At 38.9% G+C, this 20,813-nt stretch overlaps 2 protein-coding genes across 2 annotated transcripts in view; one reads left to right on the top strand and one right to left on the bottom strand.

The window, feature by feature from the left end:
• TCEA1 (transcription elongation factor A (SII), 1) overlaps window positions 1–3,030 on the top strand; it is a 22,595-nt gene extending 19,565 nt beyond the window's left edge. The window contains exons 7-9 of the mRNA XM_009700203.1: window positions 260–406; window positions 1,354–1,425; window positions 2,484–3,030. Of these exons, the coding sequence (XP_009698505.1) occupies window positions 260–406; window positions 1,354–1,425; window positions 2,484–2,492 (228 nt within the window). The 3' untranslated portion in view covers window positions 2,493–3,030. The remainder of the gene's footprint in view (window positions 1–259; window positions 407–1,353; window positions 1,426–2,483) is intronic.
• Window positions 3,031–8,036: 5,006 nt separating this feature from the next.
• Window positions 8,037–15,616, bottom strand: RGS20 (regulator of G-protein signaling 20). Its single transcript, XM_009700202.1, has 4 exons — window positions 15,468–15,616; window positions 11,286–11,372; window positions 10,205–10,439; window positions 8,037–8,965 (listed from the first exon to the last, which is right to left on the bottom strand). The coding sequence occupies exons 1-4, from the start codon at window positions 15,611–15,613 to the stop codon at window positions 8,777–8,779; spliced, it is 657 nt and encodes a 218-aa protein (XP_009698504.1). The 5' UTR covers window positions 15,614–15,616; the 3' UTR covers window positions 8,037–8,776.
• Window positions 15,617–20,813: the final 5,197 nt, after the last annotated feature.

Here is a 20,813-nt window from a genome sequence, read left to right as displayed (position 1 = left end):
CACACTCCGCCCCCCCCCCCCCCTCCACCCAAAAAAACCCCCAAACCCCAGACCATTTTTAACTTTTTGTAGCTTCTGTGCTGTGAAATATCCCAACTTAAGTCTTGTGAAATTAAAAGCGTGTAGACTTACTTTGCCCTTCAATAGAGTTGTTGTTCATGGATTCTAAATAAAAAGCGGTATGGGCTTGCTCTGTGGGAACGACTTGTTTAGAACTCAAACTCTCTAGTAAACTCTGTCTGCTCTTTGTCCATGATAGGAAATGGCAAGTGATGAGCTGAAAGAAATGCGCAAAAATCTGACCAAAGAAGCTATCAGAGAGCACCAGATGGCTAAAACAGGAGGTACCCAAACTGATCTGTTTACGTGTGGCAAGTGCAAAAAGAAGAACTGTACATACACCCAGGTATGTGGTTATTCAGGCTCTTTGTTTTCCTTTTTCAAAGCTTAAGTTCCTACATAAAGACTGCCAGAAAAAAAAAGTTTTAATTACAAAATGAACTTTTAACAAAAGGCTAACAAATTACAACATATATGAAGATAGTTGGATCCACTTAGGTGTGCTTATGTAAAGCATGTTTGTTGCATTAATTTACCAAAGATTTTATGTAAATCCAGGCTGAGTATCTGTGTAGACTGAAACATCAGTTTCTTTGCAATGCTAAGTTTTTGGTAATTCTTCTTATTACACCTTATTAATGTGGTTTTATGTGTAAACTTTTCTATACAGAGGGAATAAATAGCAGAAAATAATGATACATACGTATAAAATATATATACATACATACACATACATTCATTCATATGTATATATAATGTACCATTTGACTAACACTAGACCCTGACTTACGATCATTCCTACACCCTTTTTCTATTTTAATTAGGAAATATATGCAAGAAGGGCTTTAGTTTGTTTAGCAGTGCTTTAGGGCATGTAATTTTTATCATAGGATCAGCTGCATTTATAATTTATTATTGCATATGAGATGCTTTAAGTAAACAGCTGGTTTTCAGTCATGAGACTATTAAGCCTTTGCATCAGTAAATGTATGTAAAGCTGTACTGAACACGTAGTGTTACTGCAGAATCTTTTCCTAGAAGTATGTGCACAGTTTCTATGCCGAAATTGGTATTTTAGTGCTACTAAATCTGTCAAAACATAAGTTTATGATCGCTTTATAGTCTAGACAAAAAAACCAATTTCAATTGATATGGAAAGCTAATTTGTATTTTTATCCAAATGAGTTTCCTTAATGCTGAACTTTAATTTTAAACCTTTACATTGAACACATACTAACAAAAGTTAAAGATACTAATTTTCCTTTTCCGCTTTGGCTCTTGCCTTTGCCAAAGGTTCAAACCCGCAGTGCTGATGAACCCATGACAACGTTTGTTGTCTGTAATGAATGTGGAAACAGATGGAAGGTAAGACTGTTAAACTGCTCTGCATATTTGATAGCAGACAGCCAGGCTCTGTGCTTCATTTTGGTTTACAGTAAATGACAAATGAGTTTATGTTGACTTTTGGTTATTTCTTAGCCCGGTAATGATATTACGTGTTGATACTGCAAAATAGCTTTAGGTTAGAAAAGTCTTCTTGACTGAAGGTGTGAGATCACACAAGTAGGGTGGTGGCAAAAGGGGAGAGAAGTCAGGGCATTGACTTCGTCCTTGTGACATTTAGTTACAATGCTGCTTTGCCAAAGTAGTGGCAAGTTAGTCACTGTGTTTTCTCTTTCTTCACCCAAAGATATTCTACCTATTTTTAATCTCTGCTTTGCCGAGTGGAATAGGCCTTTTTAGACCTTTTGTTGTTGTTTTTTCTGGGTTTTTTGCTACTTTGAAAAGAAGAGGGGATAAAACCAGAGATGACTGCTGCCATGTTCCTGTGTCAGCCTAAATGTAGGGCAGTGATAACTTGATTTAATTTTTTTTTAGTTCAGGAGATGGGAATTATAAAAGCTTCTGAGGAACACTGGTAGTCCAATAAAGTGGAGAAACACTGAAATGAAGGCCTATAAAATGTACAACTTAAGATGTGATAGCATGCGATATGAAGCATGATACCCCCATTCCATTATTTTTCTGTTAAGAATGCTGCAGCTCTGCAGCATCAAGTTGCACAGCATACATTAAGACTACTGCATAAAAAAAAATTATTTTATGCATCTTGTTTTACATATCCTATTACTGAATATTGTTCAAGTGTATACTCCAAGATACCTAAATAGTTTATAAAGCTTAGAAGTTGTTCGATGCAGTACCTGGAAAAATTCATTTGTCCTTAAAACCTTGTGTAAGGCGGTGGTTACAAAAGTGTCTGTATAAAGATGCTTGTGTGAAGGAATGGTTGTGATACAAGCAAACTCTTTTAACTAGTAATTTCCATATCCTAAGTATGGTGTCATATTTCTGTTTCTTCTTGCGAAGATTTAGAAATAAGCTGTATGAAGATCTCATAAAAAATTCTTTTCTTTTGACAGTTCTGTTAGAAGAAGAAATTGTCAAGACATCTGGACCAGTATGAAAGAGGATTTTGTAATTAGCTTTAAAAACTAGGCTAAGCATCTAGCTTCCTGCAAATAAGAGGGGTTTGGGGGTTTGTTTTCTTTTTTTTGTTGTTGTTTTTTGTTTTTTTTTCAAAGCAGCATACATGCCTGAAGTTAGCCTTCTTTAAATCATCACTTCTTTAAATGCCTTCCTATAGCTGATAGTCAGTAGGGCCAGGTTGCTCAATTGTATGGTGAATGTTAAAATATTTTTTCATTTTTATAAGTAAGTTGACATTAAACTTTTACCAATTAAACATTTTGGTAACTGGCTTGGTTTTTTCTAACTATGTGAATAATGTACTGTATTTTCTGTGGTCTGAAACATACACGCTCCTCCCGTATGTATTTTACTTCTCCACGTTTATTCAGTTGTAAGAATGGATTTTGTTTCTTGCTGCTGTATTCACTCATTTTGCAAGGAGAAAAGGTATCTTAACTTCATCTAATTACATTAAACTCGGTTGTTAACTAAATCACAGTTTAGTTAACTCTCTAGTTTGTACGCAGTGTTTCTGAATGAGGACTAAATTTGTGGTCATGGCGTTTGAAAATTTATTAGTGGATACGATGACCTCTTTTGCAGTGGTTGGTTTAGCTTGTTTATGTAACCAGCTTTGATCAGTGCAATACATTTTATTGCCCAAAGCATGTATTTTACATTCTATCAGTAGGTATTATTTCTAGGAATGTCTTAAAATAGTCAGTTAAATCTGATTTGAGTGTTCAGTTTTGCTTAATGTGCTTGACAACCAAGTCTGGTTTAGACTTTGTAAATAAGCAAAGGCATTGTGTTGTAGGCTGTCCTAATAACACCAGCTAACTAATTCATCGCAATATAAACTGGCTGGGGAGATAATATTAAATTCACTTCATATAAATGACGTTAATTTTATTCATGAATTGAATTTTGAGATGTAGAGTATCTGATGTCAGTCGTAGACCTGCAGGTGAGAATAAATTATCAAAGTTATGGTCTTTTCTGTATGTGGAATGATAAAAATACTGCTTTGTTAGAGCCTGCTTTTTAACAGTGCACATGTTTAGAAGGATTTTCAAATGTGCTTTCAAGGAAAAACGTGTCAACATCTTTAGAAAAGATTAAATTTTTTCATTATACCTAAGTTTATATTACTTAATTTATCGAAGCCTGGGCTTGAGGAGGTCTGTCCTGGCAATGTATAAAGGATTCGTGGGGGGATGGGAAGAGTATGTGCGGTTCCTGGAGAATAAATTCCTTGACTGTAAAGGAAAAACAAGATTTTCTCTGTTGAATATTTTTTGCATGATGGTGGCAGTCATGACAAATGAGTTGGAAACAGTATGATGACACTTGAGCTTTGCAAGTCAAGAAGTGTTTGGTAAATACTTTATAGAGCAAGCATTTCCAGTCAGCTTGTGCAAGGAAGGAAACGTGGCTTTTCTGCTGAAAGGAAAAATTATTAAAATAGAAGTTTAGTTACAAACACTTTTAGGCAGAAAATTATTCAGCATTTAAAGTTTCTTGCATAATTTTATATAAAAATGTTTTTAACTCAATTGATTTGATATTAATGCCCTAATTCAGAAAACATTATTTTTTTCTATTAACAGAATGGGTTTATTTTTAGCCTGTGAGTGCATCCTTTGGCAGGATTGCTTCTTAAGAGTTACTTAAAGATACATAATTGATTTTTTTTTTTAAAGTTGTTTAAGACAGCAACAAAACTGATGACAGATGTTTAGTATCAATTACATTGCTTTGTTTGGGGACCTTTCTAAAGGAACAAGTCCAAAAAAATGTGTTAAAAATGATTGCAAATTGGATGCCAAGTAGACCTAAATTTCCACTGCTGTTCACAGTGTATGTACAGGGCAGGCACAGGTTGGTTTGCGTAACCTTCCTCACACTACGTGCCCTTTAATCTCTGTGCCTGATTGTCACACTTAGGAGACTTACCTTTTGAGAAAATACAGTAATTGTCTTTCTGTACTTACCGAATTACATCTGGACTTTATTGCAGTTCTAGTTCTTTTAATAGTGCTTTCTGTGATGTAGGTGTATCCAAGTAGGAGTTCAAATAAAGCGTTGTTTCACCTAATGTTACCTTACGGCTCTGGCAACAGCCTTCACCCTTTTTCTTTTCTGTCGCCAAGGTCAACAGAACAGTTTCTTTTTTGCAGTGAAAGATGAAAGTTCAAGAACTAGATCCCAGAAAAGATCATAGGTGCCTAAATTCTATTCACTAATCTAGGAGCCAGCTTCCTTTTAAAGTGTGTGTGTAGATCTTTAAGGATGCCATCTTCCTTCTGTAAGGAAGGCTAGAGGTTTCTGCTGCTCAGAAGACATAGCTTCCGCATCCTTAGTTAGAAGGCATCTCCTCGTATATAATTCTGTTAACTTGCTCAGGAGAAAGTGTGCGTTTTAAAATATCTTGTACTGGGTGATTCTTTTTGACCAGCAGTAAGCAGAGGGTAAATATCTGCTCAAAGATCTTGGCTTTTGTGAATCCCACTTTGAAGCCCTATTGCATTTTCCAGGCGTTGTGAAGCAAGTGCCTGGGTTTTATCCGGAGTTCAGGCTTCCACCTGTGGTCACATACATGAATTTTAAATTGAAACTTACAATGCATACCAGCTTAGGTGGAACTTCAATTCATCAGCATGAAGTCTTCATTCTGCAAAAAGTGGTTGTATTACCTTTCAAGCACATACTTTTTGAAATAGGTCATTAGTAGTCATTCATATAAATAAACCTGAGGAGTTTCACCTCTAAGTACAATTTCATACAGCTGTATATTAGCTTCTGTTTCACTAGATCATCGCTAATCTTGAATTGTTTTACCATTTTAAAAGGTGTGGAATTAATGTACTTACAACATTAGTATAGAAAATCTTTCATTAATGTTATTGAAATGATACTGATACCTGTCATGGCAGATGTGTTCTTAAGTACTGTTTAGAGCAAACTTGTTTAAAAATTACTTCACATTGTGATAGTCTTTCTCATCACTTTCAGATATCCTTTGTAATCAGAAAGTGCATAGTACATGAGGTTTCTGTGAGAAATTTTAATCTTTATATAGTAAAGCCCTTCAGGAGAGAGATATAAATTTTTTTTTTTTCTTCATTTGTATTGTACTAATGACTTTGGAATTTAAAGGTCAGCGTAAAGCACAATATGTTGGCTGAAGGAGCCCATGCAATTTTAATACTGCTTAGCAGGCTGGTGAAAAGAGCAGCCTTTAAGAGGATGCATGTTCTGTGGGAGTTACTGGTTTGTGAAGTGCAGACATTGAAGAAGCAATACCAGTGGACTGGAAAGTTGTTAGAGCTTAATGACATCCTGCAGTTAGATAAATGCCAAGACAAACCAACCACGCTTATTTTCAAGCTAAGATAAATTGATTCTGTGTTAATTTCTTACTTGATGAATTATAAATAATATCTTGTGTCAATATGATTATTTTCTCCTGCTATTCATGTAACAGCTTGTCTATAGTAAGTTTTCCTTTTCAGGGCAACTCACTTTTGCCCTCAGAAAAGTTTGTGCATAATGAGCAAGTATATAGTAATGAAATGTAGTTAAAAACCTGTCTTCTGTGCAGGTGGGTTTTTGTTTTCCTTTTTTTTTTTTTTTCCTTCCCCCCTGCCCACTCCAATTAAATCTAGCATTAAACAGCCTCAAAATAACAAAGACATTTAGGCGAGTGGGTTGGTTGGTTGGGTTTTTAAGAGATACTCTCAAGGTATCTAGGGACCAGCATTCTGCCACTGGTATTGGGTGTAAGCTTAAGCCTAAAACACAGCATTAAAATTTGTTAAGATTTTTCAGGAAAGATGCATATTGCAAATGTCAGCATATTGTAATGCAGAAGTAAAATGAAAATTGCCTAGAGAATTTTAATTGCTTAGAAGTTGTGGCACGTGGAAAATAAGCTTAGAAATTATTATTTTCTTCTTTTAATAATTTGATGTTAACCGTAGAACTGCCCAAACCAGTATAGTTTTCTCTCCCCTCTAATTTCACTGCATCTGCTTCTTGCAGAATAATAGAATATATTGTTTGATGTAAAGTGGAAGTGTTTGGTCTGTCTTCCAGCTCTTAATGAGGTATCTTTGCAGGGAAGAGGGATAACTTAAAAGAAATGAAATTCTCCGTTTCATGAAATGACATACTTTGAACTTTTTTTCATGTGTGCGTCTGATCTTTCCAGCCAGCTGAATTTGACCTAGTTAAACTTACTTTGTCAACTTCCAGTTTTAGAGCACTCTTACCTGCCCTGATTAAAACAAGTACAGCATCGTCAGTTTGACTGCAAGCTCCCCACCACTGCTACCATAAGGATACACCTAGCTTGTTTTGTTGAAGTTACTATCATGTAATACTTTATGTAAACTGAAATTGTATTGATGGTGCTTTGGGTATGTTTACTAGAAATTCAGCGGAGATAACCAGCGTTGATATGTTAAGCAGTGGCGACTTCTAACTGCACTGTGTCTTGAGTAGTGGAAGGGCTTCCTCTTAACTTAGTCATCCAGTCTTGTGCTTCAGGGGGCAAAAGCACTTTGATTTGCTGTCCCTCAAGTTTTTTGGTTTACTTTGAGCTGACCTGTTGAATACTGTTTTGGTTTTGGAAGGAGATGATGGAAGCTGGACCATCGCTATAGTTACCTTACCACACATCTTCTCCTGTGGTGCTGTGTAATGAAAAATCTCATCGTTCTATGTCTAATAATGTGAATGCAGTAAGGGGAGAACATGTCTCCTGCCGAGTGCTTTGAGGAAACAAATTGATCTCCTAAATTCTGCCTTGTTATTCCCACTTCCTTTTTTCAGAGAAAGTCCCTGGTTTTGTGCTTTTCATAGTGCTGGATTTAAGCAAAGGGTAGGTTTTAGAAAGGCTACAGTAAATGTCACTGAAATATGCCTCTCTGGTTCTTCCCTTCTAGGGGTATTTTTTTTTTCTTTCTGTTCCCCGTATGTCCTTTTCCTACCTATATATGTCATTTGGTTCTTTGAAAGAAATGTGCAGGGAAAATGCAATTCAGTAGAAGTCCACTATAAACTGCAAAGTTTAACATAGTGGAATTGTAGCGAGTCTTGCAGTTTAAAATAAGGAAGTTAGTCTAGTAACAGATCTACACATAGATTACATGGATTCAACTTACTTTCTTCCTAATACTTCCCGTGATTCCTGATTTTGAGATACGACCAGAAATCAGATGTAATGCTTTGGGGATACTGTAAATGAATGTGGTTTATTAATGGATAGAGCTGTTGCTTTTCTTTCAGGCAGTCTGAAATCGTGCTGTATCAGAACAGGATAGTTCCAGCTTCCTTCTTTTGTCAATTAAATGTGTGCGTATCTGTAATAGAAACCTTACAAGATCTGTTGGGTGACGGGAGAATTTAATATGTACAAAACCAAGACGGTTGACACTGCCATCCTCTCAGGGCGAACAGCAAAGGGTTTTTACATCTCACTACCGAGGGAAGAGAATATGTGAGAATTCTTGTGCTTTATTTTGGAATTTAAATGCCCAAACTCTTCTTCCTCTGAAGTAAATAATTTAACTTTATAAACATCAACAAAATGAACTTAAAAATGCTTTCAACAGACTCTAGTAGTAAAATAACAATTCTTCAGCAAAAGATTTTTATAGGCAGCATTATTTCAACCATTAGCTTTCATAAACTTGAGATTGCCATACCGATTTCCATTAGTGCACCATATACACATCAAATATACCAAGACAAGTGGAGTGTACCTATGCCAGGTACAATATGTGAAGCTCTGTCTAGTGTAACCCAGATATTGACGGTACTGTTCTTACTTTGGTCACAGTGTGGATGGGGCAACTGGTTTGGTTTTCAAGAAAAATTCTAACACTCCATTTAAAAAGAAAACTTAGTTTTCTTGCTCAGTTGGCATTTGTACCTCAGACGTACGTTGTAACAGATTTGCATCTGAGTTGCATGCTGTGTTTGAAAAAATATTGCATTTTTTTGAACGACATTTTCTCTTCGTTCTCTTCATTCTCTTTTGCAAAGTAACACTGAATTTGATCAGAAACTGTAGTTAGCCGATTGTGTCAGAGCCTTGTGCGGGTTTAAATCATTCAGTCTGTAATAAAACTTGCCTGAGTTATTTTCAGGTAAATATCTGATTAATTCTAAATTCCCTGTGGATTGGTGTAGCCCAGAGTTCCGTTTGTTGTAAAATAAATACATTTAAGAAAAAATTCTATGCTTCAGTGGATTTTTCAGATAAGGACCGAAGCAAGTCCTTATAAATAGCAGAGTTCATAAACCGTGGGTAGGAGTCTCTGTGCATTAAGGTATAAATTTGAAGCTGTGCGTCATCGAAGGTGTGTTGTGAGGGTTCCAGCATATTTCGGTTAATAACTTCTCTTACTCTGGAGTCCAGACTGACCTGTGTATTAAAATAGAAAGTCACGTAAATAATAGTGGTGAATAGTACATGTGGGTTTCTAGGTTTGTTGTATCGGTTGAAAAAGCAGTCTTTGTTTAACCATTTCAGCTGGTGGCCTTCAAGAGTGTAAAAACTGCTAAATATACTTAGGCAAAAAATGACCATGTTGAAATTTGGAAGTAGTAATCTCTTGAGTATGGATAGAGAAGTGGTCTCGCTGAAGTGACCTTACTTTGAACAAGGCTGCCAGAATCCCGTTATTACTGAAACCTGCGAGGCTGGCGGACTATTTCCAGACCAACTTCCTACCCTGAATAGAGAGGATTTGTAATTTTTTGTGGCAGTTCGTTTCCTTGGGAGTTAGTGCTGTTGTAAAGAGACTGAATTTGGAGAAAGCAGTATGACGCAGACGGAAACTGTAACCTGGGAAGCTGTTGCTTAATCAAATTCCCATGTTAAAAAGCAGAGTGAATTGATGTGAACCACAGGTATGGCTATATAATGATTCCATACAACATACAAGTAATGTCATTTTTTTGGTTTGTTTTTCTGCAAAGCTCCAGTCTGTAGAAAGATATTAGTGTTACTGGAATAGACTGACTAGAATTTAAACAGCATTTTTATAAGTGCGTAAGTATAGCTTGCACTACAAACAATTAAGTTTGAGTTTTGCAAGGATATTGCAAGGTTTAAAATTCCAGCCTACTTGGCAGGATTATATTCAAACTGAACTGAGGTGTCTTCGAAACTTGACGTATTTGCTAACAGCAAAGTGACAAGTAGTTCTGAAAATTTTCAGGAGGTCATTGTGTTTGTTCTATGCCGTATTTTGTCAGCTACTCTCTGAGCAATTTGTGCTTTGCAAGTAACACTTTATTTCTGGTTACTGTGTTTTTGGAGAGACGCACACACCCCCTTCCTAGTGCAAAGAAAAAACTGATTTGTCCAACAAATAAAATGTAAGTTGAGCAAGGATAAAGTAATCATCAGTGTATTTCTGCCTCAAACTAAAGATTTCACATCAGCATATCAGGGTAGCGTAGGAAGAGCTTTCTTACAACCAGTGAAAGCAGTTTTGACCATCTCACCTCAACGATGGGTCTGCCTTTTTCCCCTAAATCTCTGCTTGTTGGCAGTGGAATGCGGGGGAAAAAGTTCCCCCTGAGTATTGTAGCTTTAACATGTTAGAAGTAACTGTGCAAAGCAGCACCAAAGAATGTACTGGGGAAAGTACTATACCTCTTTTGGAGAAAGGATAGAAATATAATCTTCATAAATTAGCCTTGCTTTTTCTTCAATTACACTTTTGTTGGATTCTTGTTTTAGTTCCTCACAAGCCATCCAGAAAAGCATGTTTTCCTCGCTGAATTCTGTTCGCAGAAATTCCCGAAAAGCATTTCTGCCAGCTGGAGTAAGCATCAACTTGTCAAATGATTGAGCCCAGGCATTTACTTCTTCAAGAGTAGGAGCAGGGCTTGAGGGGGAAGGAGAGGACAAGAAGAGAGAAACGAATGATTGTTACTCAAGCTGTCTGCAGCTAGCAGGAGGCATCTGCCATCGCGATGGAACAGAATTACAAGGTTCATGGGGCTCTCGTTCCTCACGGGAACTACCCAAGTGCTAACTCGAGTAAACGTATTTAGGCGATGCTTTTTGAAAGCGTGCTTATCAAGAGCTCAGATGCAGATGATGGCCAGCACTTTGATGCAGAAATTGCAGTTTACTGCTCAAAGTAATTGCAACGAAGTCCCTCTGCAACAGCTAAGCATTTTTTCTATACCTAATAGTCCTTGTTGAATCGGTGTTAAAAATTGAATGACAACGTGTAGAAAGAAGCAATGATTCAAACCCCGTAAAAGGTACCCTCCTGTCTCTTACAGTTTCACAGGTGCTCCTGCCTCTTTGAGCAGTTCTGAAGAGACAGTTGCCTGACTCTGGGGAGGATCTGTGCTCCTCTTTGTTATTTTCGTAAGGCTGAGCGCTGCCAGTTAGCTTCATCACATAGTTGCTGGGTGGGAACAGGATGTATTCAAAAATTATTTCAGAAAAAAGGGAGACTGTGTTTACAATGCTGGTTTTGATCTGTCGTGCTATGAAAGTGGGGATGTGGTTACATACTGCATATAAATAAGGTAAAAGATTCTAGGTCAGCCCTTTGGTTCCTTAGGAAGTAAGAGACAGATGACTGCAAATTCAGCAGAAATGACAAATAGATAATAATAGTTATTTGCGTATTTCAGGTAATTCACTTTAATTATTTAGTATGGTTTGTTGGGTTTGTTTCATTTTAGCTTGACAAAACACTTAGTAAAGACCATACCTTTCCTCGCAGTTTGGAATACCCTGTGCTTGGAGTTCATGAGATGTTCTCCTTGCTCTCTCTTCATCTTGATTTCTAACAGTAAGACTGCAAGGTAGCAAACAAAATTTTAGTCAACTTTATAGAGCAAAAGACTGAACATACACTGGATGCTTTTCTTCCAATATTTAAAAAAAAAAGTTCAGCTAAAAGCACAGAAGCTAGCAGTAGCCACATTACCTGTAGTTATACTCTTTTTTTTTTTTTTAACATTAATTTTACAGTTTTATAAACCTGGCAAACTTTAACGTAGCTGAATGCTGTTCAATATTGTATCACATAGACTTTCTATACAGGGATCATAGATTCGTGAAATATCTCGAGTTGGAAGGGATACACAAGGATCATCAAGTCCAATTCCCTATACATACATATATGTATACACGAGCGTGTGTGTGTATATATGTATATACAAGTACCCTTTATCACATTCCAAATCTGTTCTCCATTGATGCTTCTTACATTGTGTACGCTCGATGCCATATTTTTACTGAAGTTAAACTTGATGCACTGGTTTTATGTGAGTTAGATTTCAAGGTTGGTTGTTTTGGGTTTTGTTTTTGTTTTTTCTCCTTGGCTATATCCACAGGGCACGATGAGGGTCGAGACTCTGGTTTAGAGTGGTGATATACCACGTTACGAGAAAGCCAGAGTTCAGAAGCTGGAGCACAAGTTTTAAGCAAGCTAGACACTTCTGTGTGTGATGTTGGAAGTGTAAGCATCTTTCAGAAAGAGTTCAGATGTAGAAATAGCCAGATTGTGTGGTAACTGGTTGTAACTTTAAGAAGGTGCTAGTATATGCTTCCAAATGTGAGGCCTGGAGCACAAAAAGCAGATATTTTATTGCTGGATATTGTTTTGAGTGTGTCTGACTGGAAGCGAGTATTAGTTTGTTTGTAGCATTACCAAAAAAAAATAATGTTTGCTGCAACCACTAGTGATGACTGAGAGTGTTTCATGTCCCGTGGAAGGGTGACTGTCAACTGCTGCTGCTTTCATCACATGTTAGTTTAAATAACTCTAGTTTTTAAAAATTCCTTTTGTAGTTGCAGATGATTCTTTTTCATTTGAGACTGGATTTGAGAATATACGTATTTCTTTTTAGGGAATGAAGACTACATTCTAGTTCATAGGCGATCAGAGTTGAGTGAGAAATGCAGGTGCTTACAAGCACATATGTTCATATCATCTCTAAAGCTGCTTAAAATTTGTCAAGAAGAAAAGGTCCTGGTGAATTATAACCTGTAATTTATATGAAGTGGGTCCTCCAGCTGAAATAAAGCAATACAGTTGTTAGAACTTCTAGAAAAATATCAAACTTAATTTCTCCATTTGTATCTTGCCTTTTTTTAATGCTAATGTAACGGTTTTGTTGTCTTATTCCTTAAGAATCTCCTTTATCTCTAGTAAGGCTTTTTGTTAAACCAGTTGCTTTTTCTGTCCTTTCTGCCTTCTCAACTCATGGCTCCGTCTTATTTGCAACCTTTCCATTTACTGGTTATCTCCTCCTCTTGCTTTCTCTAGTCTTAGTCCATAACGTGCAGAGACCTGCTTTGCTCTTTGCCAAGGCATTGAAGAGGTAGGGAAGCTTTCCTGTTGCTAAGATGGAGAGCAGATACTGCAAACTTCTTTTTTTTCTGCAACATCTGAACCATACATTCAAACCAGTGAACTATTTCAATTCACCTTTTCAGGAAAAAAAACCCAAGTAGTTAATGTTAGTTCTCTATTCCTTTGGGGTGTATAGGTCTCAATCCTTTACTGCCCTTTTTACCAGTGATTCTGGCCTTTTTTTTAATACGAAAAGTAGTATATTATGTATTCCTCACACACAGACAAGAAGTGATATGCTGGTCAGAGTTATTTCTGGACTGAGGGGAACCAACAGATCCAACAGAAAGGATTACAGTCCTCATAGGATAATGCACATAAGGGGAAAAAGACAAAAGAAATAACAAAAGCTTCCTTAAGAGGACATGGCAATGACTTGCAGGCAGGCTTTTTCCCTAGAAATGGACAGGTCAACAAAAAAAAAAAGAGGCTATTGCAATTCTGCATCTTCTCAGGATCTGGAAGAGCAACAGGCTGGAGACTTGAGTTTTGGCTGTAGGAGTGAACACAGGCTCCGAGCATCCAGCTGAGAGACTCATTTCACCATTTCTTCATTCTACATCTACTACTAAGAGAATGCCGACTATTGGATGTTCAGCAGCTCAGCTGCATGACTCATGTTGACTGTTATTTTTATTCCTATTCATAATTTTTGCTGTTGAAAGTACTTGAGCTGTTTTGAGGAAAGGCTCTATGAATAGGGAATATAAATAGCTTAATTACGGTTTGTTTTGCATTTCTTGCTACTAGAAAACAATTGTTCTCAAAAAAAAATCAGAAATTATTTTAAAGCTAAACCAAGCCGCTCTTGTTTTGGAGCCTGTACTGGTTTCTCAGATGATTCTGAAATACAAATAGGAATTTTAAGCATCATGAAATTTGGGTACTTTCACACACCCTACTGAGTAAATTGCTTTCTCTGAATTGTTTGAATAGTGGGGTGCACAGAAAATGAGCACCTTGGAAAATACCAGGTAAAAAGACAAAAAAAGCACTTTATCAACAATTCAAAAGACAAAATGCAAATTTTACCTACTCTGACTTCATAGATAAATGTGCCTCATTTTTCCCTTTAATGGAAAGACATGGGTGTTTGTGTAACGCAGCTCTCGACTGAGCCACTTGCGATTGCGCTGGACAACTGTTCAGATGACGCTGGCATTTGTATGGGATACTTTAACACGGATGCCATTCCGCAAGGCAGCAAACTCTGATCCTGTGCAGGCACAGTACTTAACGTCTCTTTAAACCCTACCTTAGTTTACCTCGAAGCACCTGCTGAAAAGCTTGGTAGGATCAGAGCCAGATTACTTAGCATGTTGCAAAAAAAACTCCAAGCAGCCTTTTGTCCTTACAAAACATTCCCTCTTCGCATTAGGGAGGGCCGATTTGGGTATCTCTGCTTCTGATGAGCCGCGTACCAATAGCAAAGGAATGATCAGCCTGCTCTTCCCTTCCCTTCTCATGGCATTCTCCAAAGCATTTGCTACCAGCTGCTGTTGGGAAAAAAAAAAAAGATGGAATAGATTCCTAGCCTGGGCTGTAAGGTTATTCATGACTTCTTCCCTCCACCCCAGTGCCGGGGTTCCTTGCTCCGAACTGCTGATGTGGTGGATAGTGCATTTATAAGAAGCACTCAGCTTGCTGTCAGTGTTTTGGTTGAACTCTTATGGCTGTCTAAGACTTTTTATTTTTTCTTTATTTCAAGTTCTGGTCTCGCCCATTAATTAACACTTGGCCCCAAAAAGCTACAGGACTTTTGAGTATGGGAAGCTTTACTTCAGTTTTGAATGAAATCTCTTGGATCTGGAGGAGCTGGTAAGAGACAGAAGGTGAACACATTAATTTAAGGAACTGATTCCTTTTTCTTTTTTGCTTTGCTTCCCTGCCTGATAGATTTTCGTCCTTAACACCTTGTAATGGGAGTTCTTCCGAATTACATTCTGCTTAACTCCTCATCTTCAGCAAGTGCCCACAGCGTTTAAAGTCTCTGATCCTAAGGATTCATTTCATATGAGTTGCAGGTGCCTTGGGTTGGCAACACTAACGACAACAGATCCCACTGCCTTCAAAACAACAGAACAGGGCCGGGCACCTGGTTATTTGTTTTCTGACCTACAAATTCTTCCACCTTCTCGTAACTCCATTTGTTAAGGCTCAGTCCTAAATCTGAAGCTGTAACACATTCTGGTGCTGCTTTCAGTTTTTAGCAGAAGCCCCAGTGAAGCTCAAGGCTGAGGAAAACCCGTCCATTACACAGTATTGACAACAAAAGTACTACAGAGGTACTGTACAGAGGTTGATTTTTTTTTTTTTTTTTCTAAATCTGTTATTTCAACGGCAGGAGGAGGAAAAAAAAAAGGTAAACTGGAGTAGCAGGTTGTGCCTAGTACTAGAGCAGAGTCATCTCTCTTAGTCCCAGATTTGCAGAATGACCCGGGTGGTTGGTTTGGCTGATGTTGCCCTGTACCCTGGCCGTTGCCTCCCTCCCCTGCTATTCTGTACCCCAGAGGCTGGAAGGAGCGGGGTTACCACGAGCAGCTGCAGCAACAGCACCAACAGAAGCAGCAGGCGTTGGACCCGCGATTTCCCACGCCGTGCTGAGCCTGTGCAGCGCCTGGGGTCTCCTGGGTCGTGGGCATCGGCCGTTTGCGCATCTCCATCCGCTCCGATCCCATGGGCTGCAAGACAGCGAGAAAAGGGGGAAGTAAGAAACATCTCTCCCATTTTTCCCTTTTGTTTGCTTTAAAAGTCTCACCAAGACGTGCTGAAGGCCACAGCTCCAAAGCTAAATGCTTCATTTTGCCCCACAGAAGCTCTTAGATGTTGAATCCTTTGGAAGATTCACTCCTTTTATTTAAGTGCCGTGATGGAAAGCAAAGGGCTAATGCATTCTGCACACGGGTGGGAATACAAAGAGAAGAGAGTGGTGATGCAGAGAGCAAAAGCTGGAAGTGAGGGGTCTCGGAGAGCTGCAGCTCTTCGCACCGTGGTTTGTAAGCCTAGGAGTTGAAAAGGGTTTCCTGAGGTTTTGACTTCAAGGCCAGTCCTAAAGAAAACGGTACAGAATAGAGGTGGGTAGAGCGGCTTCCCCCCCCCCTTTCCTTTCTTTTGTTCTCTCTTGATCAGCCAACACACAGGCTTAGGGATGCTCCAGTGAGACACCCGAGCTCTCCTGAAAATCTGGCCTTGGGCGAGTACTGAGGATGTCTCAAACCTGCCGGTTGCCCTGTAGCAAAGGGGAAGGGCCAATGCTTATCCGACTGTGGTGGGTCTGACTGCCACAGTTTTTTTAAAATGTTTTTCTCTCAAGAAGGAATCAAGTGCTTCTGTGAAGATGAGGAATTGCTAATGGAGAAAACGCAATACTGGACGTTAATATTTAACATGCAGGTTTTTGGTTGCCTCCCCCAACTGGAGACAGCATGAAGCAATTTTTGGTGGAAACACTGGTTGTGGGGTTTGTGCTGTTCCAGGAAGCCTTTGTGGAGCCTGAGTTCCGCCGATTGTGCAGAGAAGCGGTGTTAGCGAAATGACAAGTCCCCTTGGAGTCCCTGTCCCTTTCTGACCTCTCTCTCTATGGGCTTCAACCTTGCTCTACAGCATTGAACAATGCTCTCCCTATTACGGTGAGGGTTGTGCCATAGCTCAGGGACAGATGTCTTTTATAGATGAAATGCCAGCTGGTACAAAGACGAGTACGTCTGTCTTCATTTTGATCATATTTGATTTTTGGATGCATAACTAGTCATCCTCCTGTGTCATGAGATCCCTTTGTGTGTAGGGTTTTTTTTCAGGTTGCTAAACCTTCTGTTGAGGCCATGACAATTGTAGGGGAATTAAAATTAGGTGCTACCAATTTTGAGTTCTTTTTTTAATTGATAATTGAATACCAGACTTAAAACATCATCTGATGAGCTGAATACTGGAGGGTTAAAAGCTGCTTTCCTTCTGAAATGTTCAGGTTTGGGTAATACTATTGTTGTAACTTGAGGGAGAATGCACAGACATTGTCATGGACTCACCAGAAGTGTCAGGAGAAGAAAGGAGGTTATTTTAGCAGAGTGCACCATTATATTTTGCTGGATTTTTTTTTTTTAATGCTGAATTTGTTTCTCTCTTATAGAGCTTAATAGTTTTTGTTTTTGTGAGAACCACCCACTCTCCCAAGAGAAAAATGCATGACATGCTGAGCAGAAGATGCACCTGTTTTGCAGGAGGAATAAAATATAAGAACAGCAATACAGACAGAAATGATAACCCATTTTGTAACTCTGTAGACCTAATCTGACAAGCGATGCCTAAATGCCCAGAAATAGAAAATCAGAAAAAGAACATAGCTTCCAAAAACCCCACCAGCTTTCTTGTTTCAAAATGTGGAAGAATAAATGTGAAATGTAGCATACACTTGTAGGTTCAGATTTCTTTCCTTCAGAGTTTCAGATTCACAGGAATAGAACGAAGCCCTAAGTATTAATTTCCTTCCAGATACCTATACTTTTTTAAATAGAGCATCCTCGTATTTCAATTAGAAAGTGATAGCATACAAAGCATAATTGGAATGATGATATATCTGACAATATTTCAGGCTGCTTTGGACAGTAAACAATTATTATTGAGTAGAAAAAGTGTAACTTGGATTCAGATATGTGCGATTTATATAGCCTGATCCATCCACCCTTACTTTCGAGATGTTTTCTGTGGATAGTTCACACGTTCGTATCTCTAATCCATGTCACAACTGAACTGACGGTGCTCTGAGCAGAAAAGCTGGTTCCTGTTGTTTGCTTTTTTCCAAGGAGAAAGGTAAAGGACGGTGGAGGGAGGAAGAACACACTCTTCCTCCCCACCTCATCCCACTGTGCCTTAATTCGAGAGATCTTTCTGGATCCGATGTTACCGTTTCACATTCTTCTTCAGAATTGTTCTTTGACATCTTTCATGGAAGGGAAGAGTACGTAAGTAGCCGTATGGCAAAACCTGCCCAGCAGCACTGTGTCTGCGTTTCGCTTCTGAACGCTACACAGTACTTAGGCGTTTTCTGGGACTAGAGGGTTCTCTGAATGTTGGTCATTGCGTCATTTCCCACACAGTTTATGGAAAACGAAGGACTGAGCAACACACAAACTCGAGACACATTTCTTCAGATTAAACGAGGCATTTTCATTTTTATTTGGCGGATGTATACCAACTTGCTCATTGCATAGGCAAGTAGGTTTTGGTCATTTATGGGACAAAGATTTTTTTAAAGATATTTTTAGCAGATAAAGCATGCTTTCCTGATAGCAGGGCTGTATTAGAGTAATGGGAAATAAGAGGACTAGAATACATCTGTTGGCTTAAAGACAGCCCAAGCTTTTGAATTACAGAGCTGTTTAGTGATTATTGTGCACGTATTTTCTGCGGCAGTTGAGAGTCATATTGTACATTCGATAGAGGTCTGGAGGGGATCGCAAACTAATTAGGATGTGACTTTCTGTGGGGTATTACCAGGAATACTGTGGTAAGATACAGGAAGTAATTTACTCCTCTGTGCAAGTACTATGGGTATCACTTTCCAAGAAAGACAGAGCATCTATCTAAACATCTAACAAGATGTTTAGAAAGCATGACTTATGCGGAAAAACTGGAGGAGTTTGGGTTGTTAATCTAGAACGGGGAACTGAGAAGCATCTTCTGATCACTAAAAGGTTATTTCTATTGTTCTCGATTTCTTTCAGAGATAAATAATGAGTTAGCATGGGCTAAATGGAATCTAAGCTTGATTTTATAGGATAGCAAGGTAGAGAGCTGAGCAGTGATGCAGGTTATTACAAAGTTGTAGAAACCCCTTTGGCACAGACAGTAACAAGACCCACAACACAAAAACCTATCAGACTGGTCCAGGTTCACAGAACAAGCAGTAAGTGATCCATCCCAGCATTGTTTTCCTAACTTCATTCTTCCCTGCTTTTGGTTTGTTTTATTGTTGTTTTCGTTTGCTTGGTTTGTTTTTGTTTTGTTTTGTTTTGTTTTGTTTTTTAATGCTGCTCTGGCTCTAACCCAAGCTGTCATCAAGCACATCGTTTTATATACCTTGCTACCTGGACCAAATCCCTTTGGTCACATCAGAATGATTAATCTGCAGAAGTGGAAAACTCTTACGTTTTTGTGGTTCATCCTCTAACCAGAATTGCAAAATAAAGTTAAAATGTTCACGTTTGCAGCACAATTTGTTGCAAATGCGTATCCCCATCATGATTGTACTGAGATCGTGTAACGCCAAACGTGAGGCCGGAACGCACAATAGGCTCTGCCTAAAGGATCATGTCATTATTTCAGATGCGCATTCGTGGATATAGGCTGGCTTTCTAGGTTTCTTTGCCTTTTAAAAAAAGATGTAATTAAAAAAAAAAGAAGGGAAACACAAATCCCGCAATTTGGCAGCTGTGCATGGTGATACAAGAAGTTTACCACCAGCTCCCTATCTGTGGTTTTTGCTCTCCCATAAACTGCTCTTTGGCTGGAATAGAGGCAAAGGCACCGACACGAAGTTTGTGCAAGCCTTCTAAGGATTCATTTTCAAAGTACCTTAAAAAGTATTAAGGCTATCTGAGTATGATGGTACACAGGGAAATATAATGATCTTGGAAGATGTATGGGGAAAAAGTCATAGAGACGAAGCAAGTTGTCTGAGATCCTGCAGGGAGCTAATGACAGAACCGCTAGCGGGACGCAAACAGAAAAGCCTTATTTTACGTCTGTAGTTGTTTTTCTGCTACCTCTAGTATAACCAGAATTTCACTGTGGGTCATCGAAGTTCTCCATCACGCTTTGCTGCTTCTTGCTGCAGCCGCCACAGGCTGTGTCAGGAGCAACTGCTCGAAGCCCTGGTGTGGGTTGTGCTGCCTGCAGGAATGGACAGCAGGTTGATCAACAGCTCCAGTGAATGTTATTTGTAGGAACTGACAAAATTCCTTGCTTCTTTACAGTACAACCCCCATTAGCAACAATTTAATCAACTGCTTGACGGACTTGCGGATCTGTGGGAATGGCAGTGGCTATTGTTCTGCCTTCAGTAGACTTCAGGTGCTCAGGGCAAAAAGGAGAGGATTTTGGTTTTTAGACCTCCCAGTAAAGGTCTTCTGTTCATATGATGTGACAGCTGTTAAGGTGGGACATCAGATGGTCTGACTGGGTCACGCGGTAAGTGTAAAACCAATTAGAAAATTTAGCGCTGTGTTCTTTGCATCAATGGTGCGACTAACAGTATATATTAGTTGAAGAATTATTTACCTGTGGCTCCTACTGCTACGGTACATGGCACCAGTGACTGGCGACCTCTTCCAAGTTTATTACCCCACAGCATTAGGCCAAAGAGCCTCAACCACCTATAATCAAACCCAGTGGAAGTGTGACTGCTAATTTTGCAAGAGGGCTTTCCTTATTTTCTAGACTGGTATTGTGGGTAATCCGGTTGTTTTAATAATGAAAAATCTGAATCATCAACAGCATTTTGATCTATTAGCTACCTTAAAGTTGTTAAAGGGAATGGCACGTGTTGATACTTAACTAAGTATTTTTCTTTTCCCTGTCCTGGTTGAGACCACATTCAGCAGACCCACAAGTGATGGGGAAGTAGGGTAAGAGGCACACAGCTATTGCTGCGTTTCACAAGTCGCATAAGAGGTCCCCACATAAACTTGTCCCCGCCACCTGGCTGTGATGCTGAAATAATGAGCTCTGTTTGCTGAAATAATGAGCTCTGTTTTCTTAAACCAGTAGTATGATGTGGCAGAGAAATGCACGAACAGAGCTGGGCAGGGAAAACATCAGACGGAGCAATCAGCTGGAAGACTTTGGAGCTCGAGGAGCCCTGAGAGCTGACGCGTGTCTACA

The sequence above is a fragment of the Cariama cristata genome, unplaced genomic scaffold (assembly GCF_000690535.1).
Source record: "Cariama cristata isolate BGI_N322 unplaced genomic scaffold, ASM69053v1 scaffold39345, whole genome shotgun sequence".
NCBI classification, from domain to species: domain Eukaryota; kingdom Metazoa; phylum Chordata; class Aves; order Cariamiformes; family Cariamidae; genus Cariama; species Cariama cristata.
This window is presented reverse-complemented; position numbering and strand designations above follow the sequence as displayed.